The following is a 27,911-nucleotide window of genomic DNA, read 5'->3' on the forward strand; positions in this document are numbered from 1 at the left end:
TGTCACTTCTGTGTGCTCTTAAGTCATTCCATGTGTTCATTTGACATATGGTGAGACATCGTTCTTACCCATCTGCGAAGACGGGGACTTTACCAAGCATTTTTTCCCTTTATCTTTTTCTCTTTCTTTCCTTTCTAGTCTTAGAGAAGAACGGGGATACAATGTTTTTTTTTTTCTCCATGTTCACACAAGTGTGTGAACTGATAGTGTTAACAAAAGTAAAGGAAATTAACTGACAGCCTGGAGTTCCTTCTCCATGAGTGATAATTGCTCATTTCCTGTATTTTCTGTAACTTTTCTATTCACAGAATGGTCATAATATTAAAGAGATGACTCCAATATTTTCTATCATCTAGCCGATATGAAGCATTCCAAGAACTTGAAAGAAAACTATCCATAGATAGACAACAGATAGAAGTGACTCTTCCCTCCTTCCTTCCTTCCTTCCTTCCTTCCTTCCTTCCTTCCTTCCTTCCTCCCTCTCTCCCTCTCTCTCTCTCCCTTCCTTCCTTCCTTCCTTTCTCTTTCTTTCTTTCTTTCTTTCTTTCTTTCTTTCTTTCTTTCTTTCTTTCTTTCTCTTTCTTTCTTTCTCTCTTTCTCTCTTTCTCTCTTTCTCTCTTTCTCTCTTTCTCTCCGTAATCAGGCTCCTCCATGGCCAGTCCTAGGGACCATCAGGCACCTCCATAGTCAGCCTGGAAGGTCACAGAGACAACAGCTGCCAGAGGCGAAACGTTCCCATTGTCACCTTCATTACATGTCCTCCTTTGAATGAACCATAGTCTTGATTAAAAGACCACACTTTTAATAAGCCTCCCACATAAGACCTGTTGTATGGTGTGCTTCTAATTTCAGCGCTTAGTTCTCTCTGTCTGTCTCTCTCTGTCTCTCTTCCTGTAAGTTAAACATGTGGGCACATCTACCATAGCCAGATTCCCACAGTAAAAAGTGGCAGCATCTCATCTTTTTAGACTTCTTTCCTTTCCCTTTCTTTCCTTCTTTCCTTCTTTTCTTTCTTTCTGTCTCTTTCTTTCTTTCTTTCTTTCTTTCTTTCTTTCTCTTTCTTTCTTTCTTTCTTTCTTTCTTTCTTTCTTTCTTTCTTTCTTTCTTTCTTTGTCTCTGACACAGAGAAAACAAAACAAATCCCAGTGGATAGGAGAGGATCTGGAGAGAAGCACAGCCTGCTAAGTTTGAACTATAAATATTGAATATCTTTTTATAAAGCAATCTTACTTCTGAGAATCTAGAGAAATTATATCACATGAAAGAGTGTGAGTGGATACAGTGACATTGGTTGTTGAAACATAAAAAGGAAGGATTAAATAAGTTATCATGCACCCAACATAGTATAATAGTATACTCAGTGCATAACACATATCTACAAGTTTTTATTTGAAAATGAGACAACTTATAGACAATGTCTACGGTGTATTACTATTGTCTGAACAAACAATAAAATTTTGCTGATATTAAATGCGTGTACATATGTAACTTTTCACGTGGAACATGTAGAAGAGGTGTGTTCAAAACATACTCATTGTTACCACGAGCTTCAGGAACCGGATACCTAGTATGCTCTCTTATTTCTAAAAACATAATAATGTTAGTGCCAGGTGGAATGCTCGTTGAGAGAATTAGGTTAGCCCGATTCATTTAAGGTGTTTAGAGATGTTTTAGGTGGTAGCGAGTATTAAATTCTAAATTAAAAACTAATTTTTAAAAGCACACTGCTTCTTTGAAGGTAAAAAAAAAAAAAAGAAGAAGATAAAATAAAACCAGGGCAAGAGATATCTGGATCACTAACAAGGTAGATGTCAACCTCTGTCCTGAGAACCAAGGTTATGAAACAGCCTCAAATCTCCCAAGCAATTGCTAGGAAGAGCTACGGTATGTTGGAAATCAGGTTACCAGGATCTACTCCGCCCCCTGGTGGATAGTTGATTGTTTGACAGTTCCTGGACAAAGCCCAAAGGAAAGACTGTCTTTGGCTCCCACTTGAAGATCTGTTGCAGGGATGACCTCCTAAACTCCTCCCCATCCACTACCTTAACATCCTTAATCCTCAGACGGTACTTTTGCTAAGTTTTGGCTGGCATAGGCAGTTCAGCGGCTGTACCAGTGTTTCTGTTTTCATTGTTGGATTCACCTGGACACTTCTGCATAGAACTACAAGGTCCTCCTAAGAGCCTGAGCATGTGCATTGGCCTCCTTTGTGCATCTTTTCTCAGTCTCCCAGGTGGCATTTGCAAATAAAATTTGCTTTCTTAAAGCACATTTGAACATTTTTAAACATTAATATTTTTATCGATTAATTAGGAATTTCACATAACGCACCCAGATCACATCCTCTTCTCAGTCCTCCGGGGTTCATCCTTCACCCTTGTTACCTCATCCAAAACAAAAGAAGAGGAATTAGGATGAGGAGGAGGAGGAGAGAGGGGGAGGGGCGGGGGAGTGGGAGGAGGAGGAACAGGAGGGAGAGGAGGAGGAGGAAGAGGAGGGAGGGGGAGGGGAGGGGAAGGAGGAGGAACGGGAGGGAGAGGAGGAGGAGGAGGAACAGGAGGGGGAGGAGGAGGAAGAGGAGGGAGGGGGAGGGAGAGGAAGAGGAGGGAGAGGAGGAGGAGGAACAGGAGGGAGAGGAGGAGGAGGAGGAACAGGAGGGAGAGGAGGAGGAGGAGGAACAGGAGGGAGAGGAGAAGGAGGAGGAACAGGAGGGAGAGGAGGAGGAGGAACAGGAGGGAGAGGAGGAGGAGGAACAGGAGGGAGAGGAGGAGGAGGAGGAACAGGAGGGAGAGGAGGAGGAGGAAGAGGGAGAAGGAGGAAACAGAAAAAACACCAAGTCAATTCATGTTGCCCATATCACTGAAGCATAGTCATACTCCCAGCGGACACTTGAAGAAAACTATGAAACAAAGTCCCCCACCTGCCTCCCTGCCAGAAGTCACCTACTGTGAAGAGCTACACTGCAACATCCTTGTTACAATTTTTAGGAGCTCTTTTCAATGGCTTCCTGTTTAGATTATTTTGGTGGGGAGGAGTGGAGTAGCGGGTGTGGGTGGAAGAAGTTGTCACAGAAGCCTTCTATGAATCGCGTCTTCAGCTGTGAGTCTGCAGTCATCAATACCACAGCAAAAGAAGCCCCCCTTGCCCTTTAGAGTCAGCGGCAGCATGGATCATAGACTTCCACCTGGTTTCTGGCTACAACATGGACCACGGACATCGACATGGAGTTAGTGGTCAGTACAGACCCCAGACATCTCCATGGCCTTTGGTGGTAACAGGGACCACCGGCATTAACACAGCCCTGGATGCAGCACGGTTGAACATGCTTGAACGAAGATACAATGGATGTTTTTATCTGTTGTGTAATCACACATGTGTAAGTGGTGATTTTCACAAATCTGTGTTGTATGTAATACACCAGGGACCTATTTTAATTTAATCATATTCTATTTTCTCTTGAACTTATTAAACATCTTTAAACTGAAGGCCCTGCATTTTACATGCAGCTGCTATCACAACATACGCACCTGATTCCTTTTTACAAAACGCACAACTCTGTATTGCACAAAATGACATTTATTGATCAGAGGGAAACGAAGGCTTTGAGTGAGTAAAGGACTTTTTCCCTGTGGTCTCAATGTAGCATAGTGTAGAACCATGTTGGAGCCACTGGGATGTGAGAGTTTCCCATCATGCAATATGTTCATTTGCAAGGCTTATAAAACAAAACGCAGAATCATAGACACGCTTCAGGACCCACTAAATCATACCTCCTTTTGGTGCACTCTTGGAATCTGCACCTTAAATAATTTTTCCACAGTTAGAACACAGTTCTAATCTTAGAGTCTTGTGCAAACCTCCACTGAATGCTTAATAGCTGTATTGTGATCATCGAATACTGCACAGTTCAGGCAGAACAGATTTTGATTCTGCAGATTAGCACTGGTAGTTTTCAATTCTTGAATGGCCGGGAAACTTTAAGTGCTAAGGCTTTGTCAGCATCTGCAGCTAACACTTCCCATGGGCTTTCTGACATAAACGACTCAAGAGGAAGCCTGACTAACCCTCCACTTAAGAGGGTTCCCTCCTCCACAGTGGAAAGTTAGTGGCAGAGTGAAGCTTTTCCACTCGTACTAGCCTGGGAGCTGGGTCAGCTACACTTGTTCATATAAGCTCAACCCAAACCTTTTCAGCCCTTTGTGAATTGAGAAAGAGTCGGCAGAAGTAAACGTCGTCTACCTGTACCTGAATGACATTCATCTGATCAGCTCAATACAGCTCTGACAGCTGACATCGTGAAGACTGGAAGGGACCAGGAAAGGCAAGCCCTTAGAGACATGTTTCCCACTTCCTTCAACTGGACCCAGATCCATCATCTTCCAATACTTTATTCAAAATATTAATCCATCCATGGACTGAACTGTTGATTAGATCAGAACCTTTAAGTTCTAGACATTGATGAAAAAAATCTCTCACAGACACATCTACCAGGTGTGCTTTACTTATCTCATGGCATCTTTAGTCCAATCCAATTGATAGTCAAGTTTAATTACCAATATTGTCAGTCAATCTCAAAATATTATTGGAAGTTTGAATGTGAAAACAAGAGTGTAAAATGTACTAAGCAGAGTTTGGAGAAAGGGAACACAAAACTTAATGCCTCTAACTTGTCTAGAACCAGACAGAAGGCTCTACAGGTGTTTAAAAATATGTTAGAACATTACTTATGCTGGAAAAAAACTGACAGTGAATGTAGGAAAGCTAATATTCCAAATTAACAGTGGTTTTAGTTCTTTAAAAATGAAGAGAAAGAGAGAGAGAATGTAGAAAGATGTCAAGTAAAGGTGAGATAAATGGGGACTTATTTACATTATATACTTTAATTCACATGGAATTTTTAGTTTATTTTTAAATCTACAGATAAAAAATAAATTCTTACAAATTATCCCCTCCTCTTGCTTAAACTGCCTAGGAACCACTGCTTCCTCCTTTTCCTTAGTCATATACTAAATTCAAAGAAATTCAACTTCTAGAAATATCTAGCCACCATCCACTCTTCCCCATCTCAGTTGTAAAGGCTTCCAGTGCAAATTAAAAAAAAATTCCTCAACATTTTCTATGCTTTAATTCTTATCCCCTGAACACACCTTTTATGATATCTTCCTAAATACATCATTCTACTCCATGAGGTAGGAAGAATGGACAGGTAAAAAAATTTAATAAAAAATCAGGAAGAAAGGAAGTATATGTTGAATATGACTGCTTGGAGCGCAGTACTTGGGTGCTTAGTCACCAGTCATGCAGACTCGGGCCAGTTCTTTGTCAATGCTGCAGTGAGTAGGTATGATAGCAGCATTGGCAGTTATCGAATGAGCTCTGTGAGCAACCGTCCTAAGGACTCCCCACTGGCCAGATGTGAAAAGAGTATAAAGTCATGGACGTTAAACTGTTCAGCTATTCAGTCAGCTGCGGTGGGAGCCTTCAATCATTCTGTCTTCTGGTCTCACAGCAGGGAAGTACTCCTTTGTCATGTAGGGCCGTGACCATCAAGTGAGGGGTACAGATTGGCACATAAGAAGCACATGAACACCGGCATCTCTGTGAAAGACCTCCTTTCTTGGCTTTTACTTGAATCAAAGCCCTGAACCTGGCCATGTCCTTTTGTTCTTCCAGCCCCTCCTTACTCTCTTTATATCTGGGTCCAGATGCAGAAGAAATGAGTTTGTATTTCTAAGCACACACTCAGGTCTCAGTTATGCACATTTTAGTTGTTGGTTATGTTCTGCCTTCTCTGCAGAGCCTTGAATGCCAGAGCTGTTGCTTCAAGCCTTTAGGTGCCTCCAACTGACTGACTGACTGATTGACTGACTGACTGACTGACTGACTGACTGACTGACTGACTGACTGAATGCTCTGCTCTTTGATAGTTGTTGCCGAATCCTATCTTGGCTTTTCACCAACCAAGGACCCATCTGCATGCTTTTTTCAGATAGTTCTTAGTGGACCTGACCCAAGGTATTCATTTCCTGTCTAGACGGCTGAGGACTTGCCTGACTTTAGTACTTCAAGGCTGGAAGAACCTGAACATAGGGCAAAGCCTGCAGATGAGCTGTAGGCCATCACTGGGATGGTCAAGACTGGTTACCAAGCATAAATGAATCTTTAAAGATTTCTCCAGATTAACCTGAAATTCTCAGTATTTTTCATCTAAAAATCCAAGATTTCCCATTTCATGTATCTCTGTGCCCAAGGTAAGAATCATTCTGAAACACCCCTCCCTGGCCAACACCCACATTTCCAGATATTTAAGGAGGTAAAATGATATAGTATTTGTAAGTAGCCTGTATGAATTGTCTCATGTATTTAACATAAATTCTAGATTACTTCTATCAACTGATATGACATAGATGCTATATAAGTAGCTGTTCTTATTTAAAGCTGTAGTCACAACAAAAGTCTGTCCATGTTTAGTATGGTAGGTGCATTGTTTATCAGAATATTTTTAATCTGCACTCGGTGGAGGTCAGGACTACTACACAGGTCCTAAAGGTTATATTTTTCTGGTTACTGTATTAAAAATTTTTATTGACTTGATATCAGAATGCTTTGACTTTTTGAGAGAGTGCTTTTAAATGGCTCCAAAAGAGATGAGCAGTTGAAATGCTTCTGGAAAGTAGTGGGTGGGAAGGAAGAAAAATAAAACAATCTCAGCCTGGATTAAACAGTCTTCAGTAATGCGGTGCTGTATCTGTTCCTTTGTTTCATAAACTGTGCATAATTATAGTATGAAGAACCTTTAGATATTCTTGCTATGAAGGATTTAAAAATATCTGCTCCACATTTTCAAAATAAGTTTCTCATGTACAGTAATTATCTCATATAAAATGTGCAAAGCTTAAGATAATCAATTTAAATTTAGACTGTGTCTCTTAGGGTTGACTTTGACAGTGCTATAGTGTTGCCTCAGGAACACTAGTGGAAGATAGAATTCTGACTGTTGGAGGTTCATGGAGGCTAGATGGGCACTTGAATTCACAGAACATTTTGGAGGCAGTGCAAGAAAAAATATTTCAGAACTGTGGGACAACATTCCCCATTTGTACACAGTTGGTTATTGAAACTAATCTCTAAGCTCTGCAGAAAGCAACAAGCTTCTGCCAGAATTGACACGTCACACCACAGGATGATACTGTGAGGCAAAACACAGATAGCTCTGTAGGAGGTACATATAGTATTCACATTTGCAATATTAGCACCCAGGAAGCTGAGGCAGGTGAATTAGAGATCAGAGCCACCTTGGGCTGCATATCTAGTATAGTCTGAGCTATATGATTTGACCATATATGTATGATTATATATATACGTTGTATGGGTTGGGGATATAGCTCAGTGGTAGAGTTGTTGCCTAGTGTAGTGGTGGGCCTGGTTCGCTCCCCAGGAGTTCAACAGTTATAAGACCTAGTTCTACATTTCTGAAATCCCAGATCCTTGGCAGGTCTTTAAATTCTGGATCAGCTAGTAGCTTAGAGAAGCCTGGCCATTAGTAGGCCTGTGTGAAAAGAAAAAATAAAATGGCAGAACATCGTGCTTGGGATCTCTGGAATCTCTAGGACAGTTTTTCTTTTCTTTCACTTCTTTTTTTTTCCTTTTCTGTAAATTTTTTTGTTATATTGTATATTTTATTTATTTACATTTCAAATGTTATTCCCTCTCCTGGTTTCCCCTCTGGAAACCCCCTATCCCATCCTGCCTCCCCCTGCTTCTATGAGAGTGCCTGTCCCGCCTCCCTGCCCTGTCATTTCCCTACACTGGAGCATATAGCCTTCACAGGATCAAGGGCCTCTCCTCCCATTGATGTCAGGATAAGGCCATCCTCTGCTACACTTGTGGTTGGAACCATGGGTCCCTCTATGTGTACTCAATGGTTTGTGATTTAGTCCCTGGGAACTCTGGAGCATCTGGTTTGTTGATATTGTTTTTCCTATGGGACTGCAAACCCCTTCAACTCCTTCAGTCCTTTCTCTAACTCCTCCATTGGGGACCTAGTGCTCAATCCAATGGTTGGCTGCGAGCATCTGCATCTGTATATTTTAGACTCTGGCATAGCCTCTCAGGAGACAGCTATATCAGGCTCCTGTCTGGGTACTTAGCTATACTTTCATTTCTTCAAAGAGTCCTACAGAGAGGGGTATGAATGCAGTACCAAATGTCTGTAATCCTGCCATTAAGAGGTACAGTAAGGAAGAACACAAATTCAAGGTCATTTTTAGCTATACAGTGAGAGTATCTCAAGAAAAAAATACAAAAAATACAAGGCAAAGCTTGGTAGTACGTGCCCATAATCCAGGCAATTAGACCATGGAGACAGGAGGATAAGGAGTTCAAGGTTGTCTGGCTACATACTGAGTTCTACCCCAGACTGGGCTACATGAGACCTTGTTTCAAAAACCCAAGCCAAACAAACAAACACATAAATGTCCTACACACACACACACACACACACACACACACACACACACACACACACACCACACCACAAATAAATATAAAAAATGAAGATCACTGGGTCTGGGGTGTCCTCAGAGGCAAAGCACTTGTCTAGTATGTGTGAGATCCTGAATTTAATATTCAGCACCAAAAACATCCAATACCAGTAGTGAGTACTACAATATTAAATTGTATCAAACCAAGAAAATAACTTTGCAACCTATTATTACTAAAAATGACTTCTATATAAATCTACAAAGAATGTATATCAACTAAAGAGATCTATAAACTCTAACAAAATATGCAAAGAATTAAGTCTAGTAACAAGTAAATATCAGGTAATCAGTTTTACTCATTAGTAACTGAAAATCAAAAGAAGAATCTATCAGAGTGGGAGACAGTGCAGAATGTTGGCAATTGCATAGAAATGCAAGCCTCCTTGTTTGAAGGTTAAAGTTGGTGTTGTTCTGTTGTGATCAGTTTAGCAATATTTACCAAAGTTAAACATGCACATTCCTAACCTGAAGCAACGGCATCATGAGTTCAAGGAAGCTTGAGGTACACAGTGAGTCTGAGGCTGCCTAATTTAGACACAGGGAGCCTGTGTCAAAACAGAACATACCAATGAAAACATATTTCTTTGACTCATCACCTCCAGTACCACAAACTGAGCTTAGAAATCTATTCCAGATTCCCTGTACCTTGATGTCTAGGGATACGACTCATTAACAGGGCAATTACTTTTCCTTGGAAATATAAGGCCTTGGGGTTTGATCCTAGAGATCACTGCAAAAAAGTAGCTAATTGCAACTTATTTTTGCAATGGAAAGAAATGAAAATAATTTAGCTGCTTGTCCAGAGATGATTGGTAAATGGGGTCATGGCAAATTTAAAACACAGAATTATATGGTTCTTTAAGGAGAATGATGTTCACAGGGATATCAGTAAGAAATATTGAGAGAGGGGGGGGGGAGAGAGAGAGAGAGAGAGAGAGAGAGAGAGAGAGAGAGAGAGAGAGAGAGAAAAGCCCAGAAGATGCTGTCTGTATACATTTGTAATATGATATGGAGCGATGGTTAGGGCATGTGTTATTAGACACCCATGCGTGTAAATATTTTTATGAAAAAACATAAGGAATTAGTAAATGGTTACACTCGGGAGAACTGGGTGGGGGTTAAAGGGATATGTAGAATAGGGCAATTTTTATGTTTTTCTGGCCTCTGGGAAAGTTATAATTATGCCTCTTGATTTTTCTTTCTTTTCCTCTCCTTTTCTCCTTCCTTAGATCTCTCCCTCTCTCCTTTTCTTCCTTCTTTAATGAAACATGGGTAATAGAACTCAGGGTGTTTCCCAGGCTAGAAAATACTCTCCCACTGCACAACCAACTTGGCTATATTTTTTTTCTTGATAATATTGTTCTTGAAGTGACGTTGATCCTCCAATATCACAATACCATAGAAAACCTCAGAGCTGAGCCTTTCTTTATTTTTGGTCTACTCCAGTACCAATGACAGAAAGTTCACATTGATTATTTGCTCGTGCCAAGCTTAGGTTGCAGTTCCATTTCTGTGGAGTATTTTCTAGTTGCCAATTTATGTTCACATACATATCTCATATAATGGTAGAAGTCTTTCTAACTGACACATTTTCTCCTCAGTCTAAAGTCAAGCACAGCATCCGGCATCCATCCAATTTCGATCAGCTCTGTAGATATTTTGAATTTCATTTTACGATTTATTTATTTATTTATTTTATGTGATTATACTGTTGCTGTCTTCAGATATATCAGAAGAGGGCACCAGATCCCACTACAGATGGTTGTGAGCCACCATGTGGTTGCTGGGAATTGAACCCAGGTCCTCTGGAAGAGCAGCCGGTGCTCTTAACCACTGAGCCATCTCTCCAGCCTCAGTAGCCATTTTGGATACCCATAGTTCCATTAGTTATTCAGTAGTCCAAGTCCAGAGCTGATCATATTTGCAGAATGGAAGGAGGGGTGATGAGTAAATGGAAGAAGAGAATGGGGCTACAGCACAGTAGCACCACTGTTGTTGTACTGACAGTCAGTCATAAAGGCAGAGGCTGAAACCACCCTTTTAGAAGGCCCCTCTGCCATTTGCTCATCTGTCCTCACCTTTACTCCTGTTCCTCAGAATCTATCTTTAGCTCCATAGTTTTCTCCCAGGCTATTTTACATGCACCCCAGTGCTCACTTTATTTGATTCATTAACACTTTCCTTATTTCTGTCTACTGCTGAACACAACATCACAAACAAAAGTCCTGTTCTTTCATTTTATTTTTCTACTTTTAGACTACTTTTACAATCCATCATGTACATTATCTTTCTATGAATGCATAGCATACTTGAGTAGAGGCACGTGTATAGAACTTAGGTCTATTATTTATAATGTACCTTATAATTAAATTTGACCTGAATAATATACAGCATATCCATCTGTAAGTCCTTGCTTTTAGTTAGGATAACTAGAATGGTACAAAGCTAGTTCAAATGGCTCCTGTGAGCAATGGTACAGTTTAAGTGTCATTTATGTGAGCATTGTAATTTCCCTTAGAATGAGGAGCACACACATTGAAAAATTGAAACCACCGATAAGGGACTAAAACATGTGCATCTATGCCAAGAGGCACTTGGACTGGGAGAACAGGACCAGATAGGCACTTATACTGTAAGAAAGGTAGGCTTGCCATTTAGAACAATTTGTAATGTCTTCTCCTACCCTAGGAGTGATATGAATGAGTCATACAGATATACCACAGCACTAACACCTCAAGGATTAGCCTCACTTTTGTTTTCATGAGAACAAAAACACTATACATTGGGGTTTTACCACCCGACATCCGCTTTATATTCATGATGTCTTCTCTATTACAAAACTAGGTTGTGAATTTACCAGTTGCTAAAATCTCTATGTATTCAAAACTACTGACCATACTAAGGTCTATCACACACACCCAGGCCCACTGTCCCACTTACAACTGTTAGGGGTCATCATCCACCACACTGGGATTTAGCAGAGCTCCACTTACGTCATGTAGGTGAAAAATGTGCTGAGGGGCTCCAAGGAATGATTTCGGAAATAGTCAAACTCTCTGCATAGCTTCTTCCTCATCTCCGTGTCAATTTTGGAAACAGTGAGAGGGTTTGTTTCATGAGCCAGGAAGTTGCCATAGTCAGTGGTCTGGAGATGAATTTTCAAATCTGAAATGTAAAGAACTTCCAGGTCAAGTTAAATTTGGAGATGTGTTTGTGGTAACTTTAAGGGAAAGGCATATTTGCTATCCTCTTACACTTTAACAGAGGTATACACATTTCTAGAGAAGAGTGCTGATCTTCAAAGAAATGAAAGAGTCCATATAAAAGCTGATATTGTTGCAAACCATAAGAATACAAAATTATTTAAGAAACTATTATTTCACACAGCTAAAAACAAGAAAGTAAACAAACAATTCCTTAGGTCAGAGTGGTTATTACTATGTGAATTCCCTTCAGAATGAGAAGCACCGTCTGAAAGAGGAGCCTGACTGTCAATTTAACAGGATCTGGAGTCAACTGAGAGACACCTCTGGGCTGATCACTTCCAAGAAAAGTTAATTAAAGGAAGAAGGCTCTCCCTCAGAGTACATTGCACCTTCTGGTGGATGTCCAGATGCACAGAGGTCTGAGGAAAAGTGATAGCTTTCACTTTATGCTGGGTCAAGTATATCTCTTCTATTGCTGCTGTTGCCCACTGCTGTAAACCTGTCAATTCAGGACCAGGAGACTCTCTGGAGGAATCATTTAGGCCTTCAGCACTATGTTGAGAATGTTCCACGGACTGATCACCAATGGGTTGTCAGTCCCTCCAGTATGCAAATGGTGGTCATTATACAACCATCCAGAATGTTTATAAGCCATTCTAGTGAAATTCCCTATTGTAACATACCCTAATTCTCTTAGCTCTGTTTCTCTGTAGAACATTCCCTCACTAAAGGTGGCTTTATATTGACCAGATTTGATCTTTTGTAAGTAATTTGGGAAATTGAAAATGCTGAAGCTCTGTCGCCCTCGAGGAAAAGAGAGACTAGGAAGAGCTGACATAGATACAGGGTGAGGTAGTGTGATGGTTTGTATGTGCTTGTCCTAGGTAGTAGGACTATTCAAAGGTGTGGCCCTGTTGGAGTAGGTGTGGTCTTATTGTAGTTTGTGTGTCACTATGGGTATGGGTTTAAGACCCTCATCCTAGCTGCTTGGAAGTCAGTCTTCCACTAGCAGCCTTCAGATGAAGATGTTGAACTCTCAGCTCTGGCTGGACCATGTCTGCCTAGATGCTGGTATGCATCTTGATGATAATGGACTGAACCCATTAAGCGAGACCCAATTAAATGTTGTCCTTTATAAGACTTGTCTTGGTCACTGCAGTAAAACCCTAACTAACTACAACAGGTAGACAGCCATCATGGCTTGATTTCAGTGTTCTTTTGTTACAGATGAAGAAGCTGAAGTCTGGGGGTGCTGGGGGGGCAAAATGGTGGAGTCATATGGAATTTATACTAAAACTAGAAGAGAAGATATTGTGCTCTAAGGCTCAAGCATCATTTCTGCACCATTATTCTTTAAATGTCAATGGCTTATGTTGGTAGAGAATTAGACTCAATTCCAGCTTCATTTTAATGTCTGTCCTTCCTCAAAAGGCCATGTGCCATATTTTGTTACTGTTGATCCCGCCCTACTCTCTAGAATGAAATAAACAAACTAGAATTCAAAGCAATGTTTAACTGACTTTAAATTCATTCAAATTGACTTCATTCAAATTCTACATTTTGCTGTCCATCAGTGCAATCATTATTACATACTCTGTAAAGCCTCAATTTTCTGTGACAAAATTCCTTAAGTTCATTGATCTGAATTTGAGAACACATTGCTAATAATATTTCTGGCATAGCACCTGCCATGTTTTGAATGCTTCCTATAAATTCGGGTCTCTGAACACTGGGTTCTCAGCTGCTGGTGTTGCTTTGGAAGACTGGGATTGTGGCCTATTTAACAGATATTGGAATAGGATACTGTGAGTAGGCTTTGAAGTTGACATCTGATTCTGGTTTAATTTCTTTGATTCCCAACCCACTAAGATGTGAACAAATCATGATACAAGTTCCATCGGCTCCTTCTAAACAGCCTTCTTCACTGTGGTTTGATGAACAGTTAAATGGGAGATATGGGAATTAAAAATATGTCTACCATAATCTCACTACTGGGTGCATACTCAAAGGAACTGAAAGGAGCACATTGATGAGATATTTGCACATATATGTTATTGCAGTGCTAACCACAGAAACAGCTACAGAAATAACCAGATGTCCATCAACACATGCACATAGAATATGTTTGCTAAACCCCAGTGAAATATTATTCAGCCTTAAAAATGAAGGGAATCCTGTTATGTATGATGATGCAGATAAACCCAGAGGAGATAGTATTTAGAAAAATAAGCCTGACACAGACGGGCACGTTTGGTATTATCTCACTAAGATGTGAAGCCTGAGATTGGTGCTTATAGAGGTAGAGAAGAGGTTGGTGGTTACCAGGGATAGAGCTGGAAGATGTTGGTCTTGAGCAAGAGTTGGTTAGAAGGTCCCACATATCTGGAAGAGGGTTCTATCAATATAGCTATTGAAGAACAAGGTAACTAGTAAATAGTGAGAAATTCTGTATCTCAAATCATCGAAAGAATATGTTTTAAAACTTCTCACAGGGTTGGGGATTTAGCTTAGTGATAGAGTGCTTGCCTAGCAAGCACAAGGCCCTGGGTTCGGTCCCCAGCTCTGGAAAAAAAAAAACTTCTCACAACATAAGGTATGTGAGGTAATGCTTATGTTAATTTGCTTAGCTGAACAACTCAACGATATGTAAGTAGAGGTTTCAGTATATCATGTGAAACTGAGGGTGAAGTGAACGCTTTTAATCCCAGCACTGACAAGGGAGGCAGAGGCAGAGCAGACAGATCTCTGTGCATCTGAGGATCCTGACCTCATAGTGAGTGGTCACATAGTGGTCACACAGTAAGTTCTAGGCCAGTCTACATAGTAGGATCCTACCTCAAACAACAAACAAACAACAATGCTCCATTTTTTGTTGGCATTATAGACGGGAGTAAAACGTTTCAGTGTGCTTTTTGCACAGTAGTCTAATCACAGATTAAATTTGTGTGCTATGGATTAAAAAACCAGAATAATTTTGAATAGTTAGAGTATAAGGTTATGGAAGCCTGTCATGGTTGGGAGTGTCTGTAATCTTGGCATCTAGGGGCCTGATGCCAGCCTGGAATAAAGTGCAAGATCCTGCATAAACAAATAAACCAAGTAAATAACAGAATAAATGAAGGGTGTGTTAGCTACTTTGCTTGTAAATATGACAAAATATTTGACAAAAGTAATTTGAAGAAAAAGTGGTTTATTTTGGCTCATGGTTTGAGAAAGGATAGAGAACCAAGAGATGGCTTAGCCGTGAAGAACTTTTGTTGCTCTTACAGAGAACCAGGATTCAATTCCCAGCAACCACATGAGGGTTGACAACCACCCATAAGCCCTGTTTTAGGGGCTCCAATGCCACCAGGATTGTGGTACACACAGATATATGTAATGAAAGCACTCATACACATAAAATAAAACAGGTAAGCATTTTAAAGGGAAGCAATAGAATCCTCACGGCAGGGAGGCTGTGAGGGCGGTAGAGTGAGGCATTTGCTTGTACTGTATCATTAGGAAGCAGAGAGAGATGCTGGTACTCAGCTGGCTTCATCCACTCAATAATTTGTATTCAGTCTGGGATCCACTCAGAGGACAATACTGCCCCCATTAAGAGTCCTATATCTTTTAGTAGACTCCAAATCCTGTCAACTCATCATTGAAGATTAAAGCATCACAAGAACATTATATATATATACATATATATATACTTTTGAATATACATGACAAATAGCATCTCACTGATATATAATACTTATTTTTCATGTATGTAAAAATCAGTTAATTTATACAAAATATGTACAACATAAAGATATGTGTTAATATGCCATTCAAAAAAGATTATAGGAGACCAGAAGGATTAAATCTGAAGAAATAAGTGCAGGTTGTCACAAGGAGAGCTTGTTACCTTTACCCTGAGGCTAAGAAGGAGCCTCTCTGAGCTGTGAATGAATGCACAGCTCTCACAGCTGGCAGAAGGATCACATGGTACTTGAGAGGTTGAGATCCATGGCCTGGCATTCTTTTTCAGTGTCTTCAGTAGATCTTGTATCACAGATACTCTTCATTGAATCAATAACCTTTTTAGCTCAATTTTAAGCAATTACACTTCATGCCATGCCTTGTTTGGCTGTCACTTTGGCAGTGCAGATTTTTATATAATTCTGCAGTTTGTTTCTTCACTACTGAAGATTATTTGCCAACAGAAGCTACAGAAGTGATGGTATTTCTTTCAAAACCATGATATTTTGCTCAGTGACATATGTTTCTTTTAAGCTAAATAACTTTCAACCCTTCTCTCTGCCAGTGAGAAGTTGCAGTAAAACAACTCCTCTGTTCCAGACCCTGGAGGAATCTTGGAATGCTGAAGTCCTGGAAAATGGAGTAAGGGACCCCTTTCCTTCACTAGCACCAACATGATCCAACAGACATTGCAGAAGTACTCAGGGTTGTATAGTTTTCAAAACAAGTTCACTAATTTCTCTCTCGCATCTTCTTCCTAAATGCTCACCTAGGTAGATGTGTCAGCAACGGGCTTTGCAATCAAGTGCATCTGGATAAACAGGTATCTTTACAGTAGGAACTGAAAGGCGTTGATTATTTCTTTGTAAAGAGAAAGACACAGATCTTCTAAGACATTATGAAACAAGAGAGCTGCCCTCAGAGCAGTGTGTGGAGTTCGCAGTACCATTTTATTAGTAGAAGTAGTGCAGTGAGTAGTCTGTTCCTCATTAAGTGAGAAAATAGTGATGTTTTGCAGAATGTGGTGTCCTTACATACTGCATGAATGTAATAGTTTCTAAACAGCAATAGAATAAAAGAAATCTGTTGAGTTGTTTGAGTGCATTGTAGAGTATCTCGCCGGGTGGAGTGTATCTGTGTATACCTGAATGCATGTTTGTGGCCAGAGTGTAAAACATTGCTACTGAGGTTCAAGGGGTTGATCCAAAGTCAGGTGGCTAGTGAATGAGGCAGTACCTGGCCATTACCTTCTGTTCACTGATTGGCAGAGAGTTCTGGAAAACTATTTTATTTTATGAAGCTTGCTGCTTGGACCTGCTTCTTACATTTGAAAATCGAGAGCTATGTGTGCTGGCACATGTCTGGAAGCCTAGTCCTCTGAAGGCTGAGGAGGAAAGATCAAGAGTTTGCCCATGTGGGCTCTCTAGGGAGATTCTGACAAAAAAACAAAAAACAAAAACAAAAAACAAAGTCAAAATAAAAATCAAATAAAAAAAAATGACCACCAGACAAAAAGGAAGATCTCTTCCCTCTTGGAGGTTGTGCCATGAAGGTTCCTTTAGACACACTGTCATCCAGGGCCCTGCGCAGCAACTGAAGCTTTTCTGTTTTCCAGCTCTGCTGGTGCCAAGTTTAAGAAGGCCTGTTGTTCTTTCTTAACTCAGTTTCCTGATCCAGAAAATATTAGAAAACTTGCATGGCATGAGCTTCATCTCCAGCCTCAATGCATCAGCTCACCTGCGTGCACACGTACACACACACACACACACACACACACATGCACACACACACACACACGCACATGCACACACACACACACACACACACACACACACATGGTTGGAGGTGAGGCGAGGAGGGACAAAGAGAGAGAGGGAGAGATAGAAAGAAGGATATAGATTCTATACATTCAAGCTATAGTGAAGGATAAATAAAATGATAACTGGTTTATTCCTCATCTTTAAAAAGACAAATGCGACATATGAAGAGGCAGTAGATACAACCTACTTGAAAACGTTAACTTTCTCTTCTGTGTATCCATCTAGTTCCTAAACAATTTCATTTTCTAAGGATGTTGATTTTCATCCTCTAAATGAAGAATTTTGCAACCGCTATACTCAGTTCCAACATTAGATTTAATAATTATCTAGATTTTTAATGCATATAGTTGTTCTGGTTTAAATATGAAGTGTTTCCCACAGGCTCATAGGTTGAATACTTGGTGTACAATTGCTGGTGCTGTTTTGGAGATTGTAGAACCTTTGGGCCAGAGAGTCTACTAGGTCTAGCTAGGAAACCCATTGGGAGAAGGCCTGGCAGATCATAGCCCTTTCTAGGAACCAGTCTTTGCTCTGCTTCTAAGATCACAGACAAGCTCCTGCAGCATGGACTGACCCATTGTCTTCTCTTTTTTTATTGGATATTTTCTTTATTTACATTTCAAATGTTATCCCCTTTCCTGGTTTCCCCTCTGGAAACTCCCTATCCCATTCCCCCTCCCTTCTGATTTTATGAGGGTGCTCTCCCCACCCACCCACCCTATCCCTCCCACCTCCCTATCCTGCCATTCCCCTACACTGGGGCATTGAGCCTTCTCAGGACCAATGGCCTCTCTTCTTAATGATGCGCAACAAGGCCCATCCTCTGCTACGTATGTGGCTGGAGCCATGGGTCCCTTCATGTGTACTCATTGGTTGTTGGTTTAGTCCCTGGGAGCTCTTGGGGGTTTGGTTGGTTATTGTTGTTCTTCCTATGGATTGCAAACCCCTTTAGCTCCTTCAGTCCTTTCTCTAACTCCTCCACTGGGGACCCTATTCTCAGTTCAATGGTTGGCTGTGAGCATCTGCCTCTGTGTTTGTCAGACTCTGGCAGAGCCTCTCAGGAGACAGCTATATCAGGCTCCTGTCAGCAAGTACTTCTAAGCATCCAAGGTAGACTGGTAGTCCCCAAAACTGTGAGATTTACTAAGCCTTTCTTTAAGTTATGTATTTCAGGCATTTTATGACAACAATGAGAAAAGCAATTAGTATGTATAAAACCAGGTACTTCTTTGTCTGGTTTGCTAGCTTGATATTATTCACACAGTATTAAAACTTAGTTCTCTTTGGTGCTTTAGCATGTTGAATCTTCCTTCTCATCCTCCATTCCTTCTCTCCTCTCTCTCTTCCAGCTCCTCCTGCTCCCCTTCCCTCTCCCCTCTCCCCCTTACTGCTGCCTACTCCTCTCTCCCACTCTTCCCCTCTTGCTTCCTCCTAACCCTTCTGCCTCAGCCTCCCAACTGCTGGAAGTGAAGGCATCTCCCATCTCCCGAATCCCTTCATTGACTTTCACCTTTCTCGTTTCATGTTTAGGAGGCTCATCTGACACTCAGACTCTTGTGTCAATCTGTTAATTGAATTTCTTAGGCTCTTTGCTGTTAAGAAACTTGTGACATAAAATTTACTCTTTGTTAAGAACTGTTTCGATCTCGCCATATTCTTACAAGAGCCACTGGGTGTTTTAAGGAATTTAAAATAAGATTTATAGAATGCATAGAGTGTTTTACTGCTAATAAGATGATTTTAATGTCTGTCGTCTCTTAACTTTTCCTTGATCCCCATTTCGTAGACCAAGAAACTGAGGCCTGGAGGAGTGGTGTGTTCACGTTTTCCATGGCAGCAAGTCTGTTGCTGGACACAGCCATGACTCTTGTCCTCACCCATTGTTACATTCAGCATTCTGATACTGACCTCCATAATCAGACTTCCAAGGCACCTCAAGGCTTTCTTCAATCCAAACTTCAAACTCATCCCCTGTTATTGCAATGCTATTGTCAGACTGATTCACTTGCCTTTTGCTTTCTTGTAAGTCACTGGCTTCTTCCCCTGCCCAGAATGTTTACCTGTCTTAAGCCTTCCTCCAAAGCCATCTGGGTAAGTATTCCTCAAATACTGTTTTTCAAGTTTGGTTCACTTTCATGTGTAAATTGTAACTATTTTTAATTTTTAATTTTTAGTGATTTTCCCTTACTAATAATATCTGTAGCTAGATAGGAACAGCCATTTTCCAGGAAAATCAGATGAAGGGGATTTGTGAATGAAGGTATATGTCTAAAAGAGGGAAAATGTTTTGGACTTGAAGCTTGAAAGGTCAGGCAGCAGTCAGCTGACATTGTGGCCTAGTGAAAGACACTGGTGTCTTCCACAAATGTATGTGCTAGAATGCGAGGCACAAATCGTGTGCGGTGGTTCAGAGAAAAGTCTGTGGAATAAAAGCCTGTCTCCTATATCTCCTCTTTGGCACAGAATTTATTCTTTAATTTGAGTGTGTGTGTGTGTGTGTGTGTGTGTGTGTGTGTGTGTGTGTTTGCATGTATGCATGTGTATGTGTGTGTACTGAGAAAATTTTTATATTTCTTATCTACCATATTGACACTCCTCCAGCACTAATTTTTGTCTTCAGGTAATCAATTGTATTGAGTTTCCTTCAAATCCTTACACAGTCTTTGCAGCTACATAATCATATAAATACATTTAAAAAAACCTACCACCTTTTAAGAGGCCAAGACATACCACACTCTGCACGGCCCTCTCCTCGCGCAGCTCACTTCATGTGCCTTGGTGATCTTTCACTTCTATTGCCTTAGACTTGCTTGTTCTAGCTTTCATTTTTTCCAGTTGTGGAATATTCGATTAAAGGAATGTCCCCAGACTTAGTTATGTAGTTCCCTACAGATGGGAGTTTGAGTGACACTGACTGAGGTTTGGATGAGAATATTCCTTATAGGCTTTGGCATTTGACTACCTGGTCCCCAAGATGGTGGGTGGCATTGTTATGGGAGGCTAAGGACAAGTGTCCTTGCTGGAGGAAGTTCTTCACTGAGGGCGGGCCTTGGGGTTTCAAAGCCTCAGTGCCACTACTCATTCTTTTTCTCTGATTGCTGTTTGCTGTTCAAAACGTAAGTTCTCAGCTTCCGTTCCAGCTACCATGCCTCCCATCAGGGACTCGGCTTTCCAGAAACAGAGGGTCAAAGAAACCCTTCCTTATTTGCCATGGTCATGGAATTTTATCACAGCAGTGGAAAATTACCTAACACAGCACCCATCTTTCGCTGTTCCAAAGAGTATCACGAGGGGTATTTGCACAGATGTCCTCTCATATGTGTGCAAGTCTGATGGGATATGGAATTTCCAGGCACTGTTTTTTATGTATTTGAAATTTTGATGAGCTCTTCCCAACTGCCCTTCTTAAGAGTTTATTTTAGCCATTTCGTTTTCTAGAATGAAAGACATTTAAAAGACAGACACTATATCTTATCCATGTTTACTTGCTTAGCTAGAAAGTGACTAGTGTATGGTGGCTTGAATTAGTTCCTACAGTTGGAGAAAAACTGGAGATCAATCCCTTTAAAGAGACCCAATTGTTAGGAATATAAAGAGGCTGGCAAAGCAAACAATATGAAAATACTATCTGGAGTCTTGTCCACACCCAGAGCCAGCACACACTATCATCATGTTCAGAAAAATATTACTCACTACTAAGCTTCAGGTATTACTGTCTCCATCTTGTCGTTTTCTAAGAGCTAAGACAATTTGCATAAGCATTTGCAATTGAGATTCTGAACATAGTGTTAGCTTTTAACATGGTAACAGCTTCCTTCTTTTGTTCCCAGGAAAGACTGACTCAGTGGCTCCCATGACTAGTGCTTGCCTTAGTCAGAGTCAGACTTGGACTGGGTGAGTATTTCTGAGCACATTGGCTCTCAAGCCAGCACAATCCTGAATATGAAGACTCTCTAAAGCTTTCCTAGACAATATTTTTCTGCCCTCTAAACTTACTTGAAATACTTTGTGTTCTTTGTAAGTGATTCTAGAACAGTCCGTTGCTATCACATCAGAAGATGTTTAAAGACGACAGACTTTAAAAAAGTGAAATAAGATTAGCCTTTACCAGGTTAGCTTTTCTTTTGTGAAATGCACTTGCTTCAACGTTGTGCTGTGACAACAAGCACTGCCTTTTCTTCTTTACCCCATAGTTTATATAGTGCATACTCCACAAAACTAAACAGAAGTCCTTATGTCCTTAACTTAGAACCCAGCACTTGCCCTTGACTGATTCTTTTTTTTTTATTATTATTAACTTGAGTATTTCTTATATACATTTCGAGTGTTATTCCCTTTCCCGGTTTCCGGGCAAACATCCCCCTCCCCCCTCCCCTTCCTTATGGGTGTTCCCCTCCCAACCCTTCCCCCATTGCTGCCCTCCCCCCAACAGTCTAGTTCACTGGGGGTTCAGTCTTAGCAGGACCCAGGATTTCCCCTTCCACTGGTGCTCTTACTAGGATATTCATTGCTACCTATGAGGTCAGAGTCCAGGGTCAGTCCATGTATAGTCTTTAGGTAGTGGCTTAGTCCCTGGAAGCTCTGGTTGCTTGGCATTGTTGTACATATGGGGTCTCGAGCCCCTTCAAGCTCTTCCAGTTCTTTCTCTGATTCCTTCAACGGGGGTCCTATTCTCAGTTCAGTGGTTTGCTGCTGGCATTCACCTCTGTATTTGCTGTATTCTGGCTGTGTCTCTCAGGAGCGATCTACATCCGGCTCCTGTCGGTCTGCACTTCTTTGCTTCATCCATCTTGTCTAATTGGGTGGCTGTATATGTATGGGCCACATGTGGGGCAGGCTCTGAATGGGTGTTCCTTCAGTCTCTGTTTTAATCTTTGCCTCTCTCTTCCCTGCCAAGGGTATTCTTGTTCCCTTTTTAAAGAAGGAGTGAAGCATTCACATTTTGATCATCCGTCTTGAGTTTCATTTGTTCTAGGCATCTAGGGTAATTCAAGCATTTGGGCTAATAGCCACTTATCAATGAGTGCATACCATGTATGTCTTTCTGTGACTGGGTTACCTCACTCAGGATGATATTTTCCAGTTCCAACCATTTGCCTACGAATTTCATAAACTCGTTGTTTTTGATAGCTGAGTAATATTCCATTGTGTAGATGTACCACATTTTCTGTATCTATTCCTCTGTTGAAGGGCATCTGGGTTCTTTCCCGCTTCTGGCTATTATAAATAAGGCTGCGATGAACATAGTGGAGCATGTGCCTTTTTTATATGTTGGGGCATCTTTTGGGTATATGCCCAAGAGAGGTATAGCTGGATCCTCAGGCAGTTCAATGTCCAATTTTCTGAGGAACCTCCAGACTGATTTCCAAAATGGTTGTACCAGTCTGCAATCCCACCAACAATGGAGGAGTGTTCCTCTTTCTCCACATCCTCGCCAGCATCTGCTGTCACCTGAGTTTTTGATCTTAGCCATTCTCACTGGTGTGAGGTGAAATCTCAGGGTTGTTTTGATTTGCATTTCCCTTATGACTAAAGATGTTGGACATTTCTTTAGGTGTTTCTCAGCCATTCGGCATTCCTCAGCTGTGAATTCTTTGTTTAGCTCTGAACCCCATTTTTAATAGGGTTGTCTCCCTGCGGTCTAACTTCTTGAGTTCTTTGTATATTTTGGATATAAGGCCTCTATCTGTTGTAGGATTGGTAAAGATCTTTTCCCAATCTGTTGGTTGCCGTTTTGTCCTAACCACAGTGTCCTTTGCCTTACAGAAGCTTTGCAGTTTTATGAGATCCCATTTGTCGATTCTTGATCTTAGAGCATAAGCCATTGGTGTTTTGTTCAGGAAATTTTTTCCACCCTTGACTGATTCTTAACCCTGAATTAGCTCATGAGGTACCTGCGTATTCAAAGAAGTAACAGATACATTGCTTTTGGGGACTATTTAATTTCTAACATGTTAGAAATGAACTAAGTAGGCAGTCTGTATTATTTCTATTAGCAAAACAGAGTTAACATCAAAACGTCATGGCTGTATTCATGGATCTGTGTGTGTGTGTGTGTGTGTGTGTGTGTGTGTGTGTGTGTGTGTTGCTGGAGATGTGACCCAGAGCTTTATTCATGGCTGGGCTAGTGGCAAGCACTCTCCCACTGAGCCATATCTCCTGATACACATTATGTGCCTTTGAGTAGAATTTTAATGCACAAAAAGACATTTTTGCTGCTGTTGCTGGCCTGTAGGCTACTTGCAGTCATCCTAAGCTTCAGTGTCCTCTGCTATATGAAGACAAGAAGTTCTTAATTGAGAAGCTTGAGGTAGGGTTCAGAGGTTAAGAGTGCTTGCTACTCTTGCAGCTTGGTTCTCACCATATAAGGTGGTCCTCCACCTTGTGCTTGGTGGTCTCCAAGGCATCCTATGCTCTCTTTTGACCTCTGTGGACACATATACATGTGGCATACACATACATTCATGCATACAAATGCAACATACACATGTACACATTTTAAAAAGTCTTTAAAAGTTTTCTTATTTTAGCAGAGAAGGGGAGATAGAATATGAAGAGACCACTTTTAGTAGATAGGCACAGCCCCTGGTGATGGGATGGGGCCGCGCACCCATCTCAAAGTTTTTAATCCAGAAACATTCCTGTCTAAAGGAAGAACAGGGACAAAAACTGGAGCAGAGACTTAAGGAAGGGCCATCTAGTGACTGCCCTACCCGATGATGCATCCTGTCTGCAGACACCAAACCTGGCACTATTGCTGTTGCCAAGAGGCACTTGTTGACAGAAATCCTGTATGACTGCTTCTTGGGAGGTTTAGCCAGCAGCTGACAATGCAGGGAAGAATCCATGGCTCCAGGTATATAGGTAACAGAGGATGGCCTTGTCTGACATCAGTGGAAGGGGAGACCCATTGGAGATTTGATGCCCCAGTGTAGGGAGGATGCTGGAAGGGTGGGGCAAGAGAGGGTGGTGTGTGTGGGGGAGCACCCTCACAGAGGCAAATGGGAGGAAGGAGAGCGAGGTTGTAGGTTGTTGGGCTTGTGGATGGGTAAGCAGGAAGTAAGATCTCATTTGAGATGTAAACAAATGGAATGATTCGAATAATAATAATAATAATAATAATAATAATAATAATAAATAACAGAATTCAGTAAAAATGTTTTCTTATTTGTATTTTTTCAGCACCTATAATAACTCAAATGTGGTTTACTGATTTTTGATTTTCAGTATTTCTGGGTACCTCCAAATAGTAGTCTGGCACACTGGCACACAGAATCATGAATGGTTGGAGGTAATCCCTATAAACTATCATGAGATTCTGTTGGGTCAGCCTGCTCTTCTGAGTTCTGAGTCTATAGACAGATATTTGGAAATTTAATAATTGAAAAGCTGCATGTTGAAAAGAAAGGTAGAAAATCATGAAGTGTAGTTATTATACAGCAATGATGCTAGGCAGGGTTCCTAACTTGGATACAGGGATGCTGTCAGGAGGATCACTGCTTTAGCATTGTTTGGGAAGTTATGTGTGTGGGCACACGTATAGAAGCATCCTGAAGTCTCCAAAAGGGTCTGAAAATTTTTGATACTAAATTCAGCTAGGTGACTCTTCTAGGCTAGATATATGCTATATACGTTTCCTTCTTCTCTTCTCTTTCATTTTCAATGGAATCTTTTGGTTATAACTCCCTATGACAAAAAAGTCTTGTAACTTACAAAAACCAAACAGATTCATTTCATTTTAAACTCTGTGTATATGTATGTAAGGGGTTGGGTATCTGCATGTGAAGGCAGGTGCTTTGGGAGGCATTAAGCACCAGATGCCCCTGGAGCTGGCAAGATTAGATGACGGTGAGCTGTCTGTCCAGTGAGCATGCTGTGAACTGAATTCAGGTCCCCTTGTAAGAGCAGAACTTACTCTGATCCACTCAGCCATCTTACTGGCCCTGGCAGTCACTTTTAAATCTTGATTTGTGTCCTCTTTACTTTTCATGTCCTAGAATCATCTCTCTGACTTTGACACAACTTCTTTGATTTCTCTCTGAATTCTTCTTCGAGCAGTATGTGTTTGGTGTCAAAAGCCACCTTAAGTGTTGGTTGGATTTCAATTAGCATGTTTTATTGCTTTTAGAGGCTTGACTCAAAACTCTATAAAATTTATTCAAATGGCTGACTTCTCTCTGACTAAGTATTCTGCCCTGTGTTAAGGTTCCTGTTTCCCCCTACTTTAAGTTACACATGCATTTTTATAAGTAATTAACATTTTCTAGTCACCAAACTCCCAACTGAATATGCTGTACTTGGAATTATGTAACATTGTTTGGAGTCAATAGAATTATCATCTGAAAGATCTATTTATACCAAAAAAGAAAAAAAAAGAAAATGGAGGGTAGAGCAAGGCTGGCTGATCTGACCTTGGGCAATTGACTCTGGCTGTAACCAGTCCCAACTATGCAAGAGTGATCTCAGCTCCCCTCAGCCTTACAAGGAAGCCAGCAAAGTCACCATCAGATTTTTGTTTTTTTTAAATATGGTTTGTTCTAACCCACAACACCTACTAATTAATTCCTTTTCTAAAAGTTTTTTCCTTAGTGCTTGCTTACGTCTTCTAGAATAATCTAGATGTCTCTGAAAATGAATAAGCAAAGCAGGTTTATTAATAAAAATGGTTACCCATGTACATTCTTTGTGAAGGCTTGAGAAAAAATGTGAACTGAGGGAAATTTTTGTTTATGGAGCTTAGCTATTTTTCCCTTGGTAACTGAATAGGAATTATTACCCAGTGTGTATGGGAGGGCTTCTGAGGGAGGCTCAGAGTCTTGGAAAAACCAGGTCACCAACTCAGATGTAGCAGAGGTCAAAGTCAGGATTTTAACCCATGGTAGATCCACTACACTCCTGGCTTTTCTTTTCTTTTGTTCTTGCCCTTCAGCCCTAAAGGCAAATCTCAGGCAAACTCTCAAATCAATACTGGAAAACTGGAGGTAGATAAAAATTCTCCCCAAGGGGCTGGGGATTTAGCTCAGTGGTAGAGCGCTTACCTAGGAAGCACAAGGCCCTGGGTTCGGTCCCCAGCTCCGAAAAAAAGAACCAAAAAAAAAAAAAAATTCTCCCCAAGCCAAACGTATTACCTGTTTCTTTTTTCTACACAGACTCTAAGCTGGTTGGCTAAGGTTCTTACCAATAGTGTTTGCAATTACGCGGATAAAAATAGATAGGACAACAAAGGGAACACAGTACTTTAAAGTGTAATTATCACAATATCTTAAAAACTATTCTTTATTGAGACGTTAGAAATCAAGTTAAAAGATGAATGTACCATCTACTCTGATCGCAAACCATAGAAACTTTAATATACTTGAAAATTTTTGCGACAACTTCAGGGGACGCTGGTTTCTGGGTTTCTGGGTGTCAAGTGTCTCAGGTGATGATTATACCACATGGTTTATCCCTACTGCTCTCATAATGGAAAGAAATATTAAATTGCATCTAGAGAATATGGGAACCAGAGATCTTTTTCTTTTCACAACTGACGCCTCTGGGAATCTGAACACCAGGACCAAAAACCTCTTCAGGACTTCTGCCAAGGAGATCACAATCCCTTTCCCCTCCTCCCAGAGAGCAACATCATGTTTGTTTGTTTGTTGGAATGGGATGAGGTGAGAGGCTTACCTTCCAAGGTCTCACACTGCACTAAGTTGACATAGTCCTGCTGAGTTAGGAGGCTGGCTTTGCACCCTCGCACCAGGCCCTCCAGGTAGCCATGGTCCACATTGAAGTACAGCTCTGCCGTCTCAAGCATCTTGCTCAGGCTGAATCGGCTCTGAGTCCTGGAGAGCCACTGAACTGGCCTTGGTCTGGGGAAGTGTGGGTGTCGTGGTCGCTCAGCTGATAGTCAGGGTGCTACTGACTAGTTTGCTCCAGTTTCAGAGGCAGTCAACACAGTGCCTCATACGACTTTGTTTTTACAGCAACAGTGAGTCAGCCAAATGGTCTAAGAGCACCCGGAGAGAATTCGCTGTCAGGAGGAGAGGTGAAAGAAGGGGTCCTGGCATTTCTTCCCTGGCACAGTCCAAGGTCATGCCCAATTTTGCCAGTAACACCAGGATGCTGTTGTAAATGTACCTTTCCTACATCTGAACAACAATCCTAAGCTATATTTATTTCATTTGGGGGGGGGCTGTTAATATGAACAAAAGTTTCTTGTTTTTCGAGGCAGGGTTTCTCTGTGTAGCAGCCCTGGCTGTCTGGAAACTCATTTTATAGACCAAGCTGGCCTTGAACTCTTAGAAATTCACCTGCCTCAGCTTCTGAATGGTGAGATTAAAGGCATGAGCCACAACACCCCACCCAAAAGTTTCCTTTCTTAAAACACTGAAAAAATGCTGATGGTTCATGCCTTTAGTACACAGCACTTGAGAGACTATACTTGGAGATTAGCCATGAATGTGAGGAGAGCTTGGGTTGCAGAATGAAACTTTTGTCTCAAAAAATAAAAATAAGCAAAAAAGCATTTAAAAAGAAAACAAGAACAACAACAACAACTGTTTATAGACAGAAAAGATAATTCTGTAATATAGTGTATTTGTTAAACAAATTAGCAATGTCTTGACATTGCT

The 27,911-nt window shown here is 40.9% G+C and overlaps 1 protein-coding gene across 1 annotated transcript in view; it reads right to left on the minus strand.

Annotated features, from left to right (window-relative positions):
- The window catches only part of Atp6v0d2 (ATPase H+ transporting V0 subunit D2), a 49,095-nt gene extending 21,904 nt beyond the window's left edge, over positions 1-27,191 (minus strand). The window contains exons 1-2 of the mRNA NM_001011972.1: positions 26,965-27,191; positions 11,537-11,708 (exon numbers count right to left, since the gene is read on the minus strand). Of these exons, the coding sequence (NP_001011972.1) occupies positions 11,537-11,708; positions 26,965-27,094 (302 nt within the window). The 5' untranslated portion in view covers positions 27,095-27,191. The remainder of the gene's footprint in view (positions 1-11,536; positions 11,709-26,964) is intronic.
- Positions 27,192-27,911: the final 720 nt, after the last annotated feature.

The sequence above is a fragment of the Rattus norvegicus genome, chromosome 5 (genome assembly GCF_036323735.1).
Source record: "Rattus norvegicus strain BN/NHsdMcwi chromosome 5, GRCr8, whole genome shotgun sequence".
Lineage (NCBI taxonomy): Eukaryota > Metazoa > Chordata > Mammalia > Rodentia > Muridae > Rattus > Rattus norvegicus.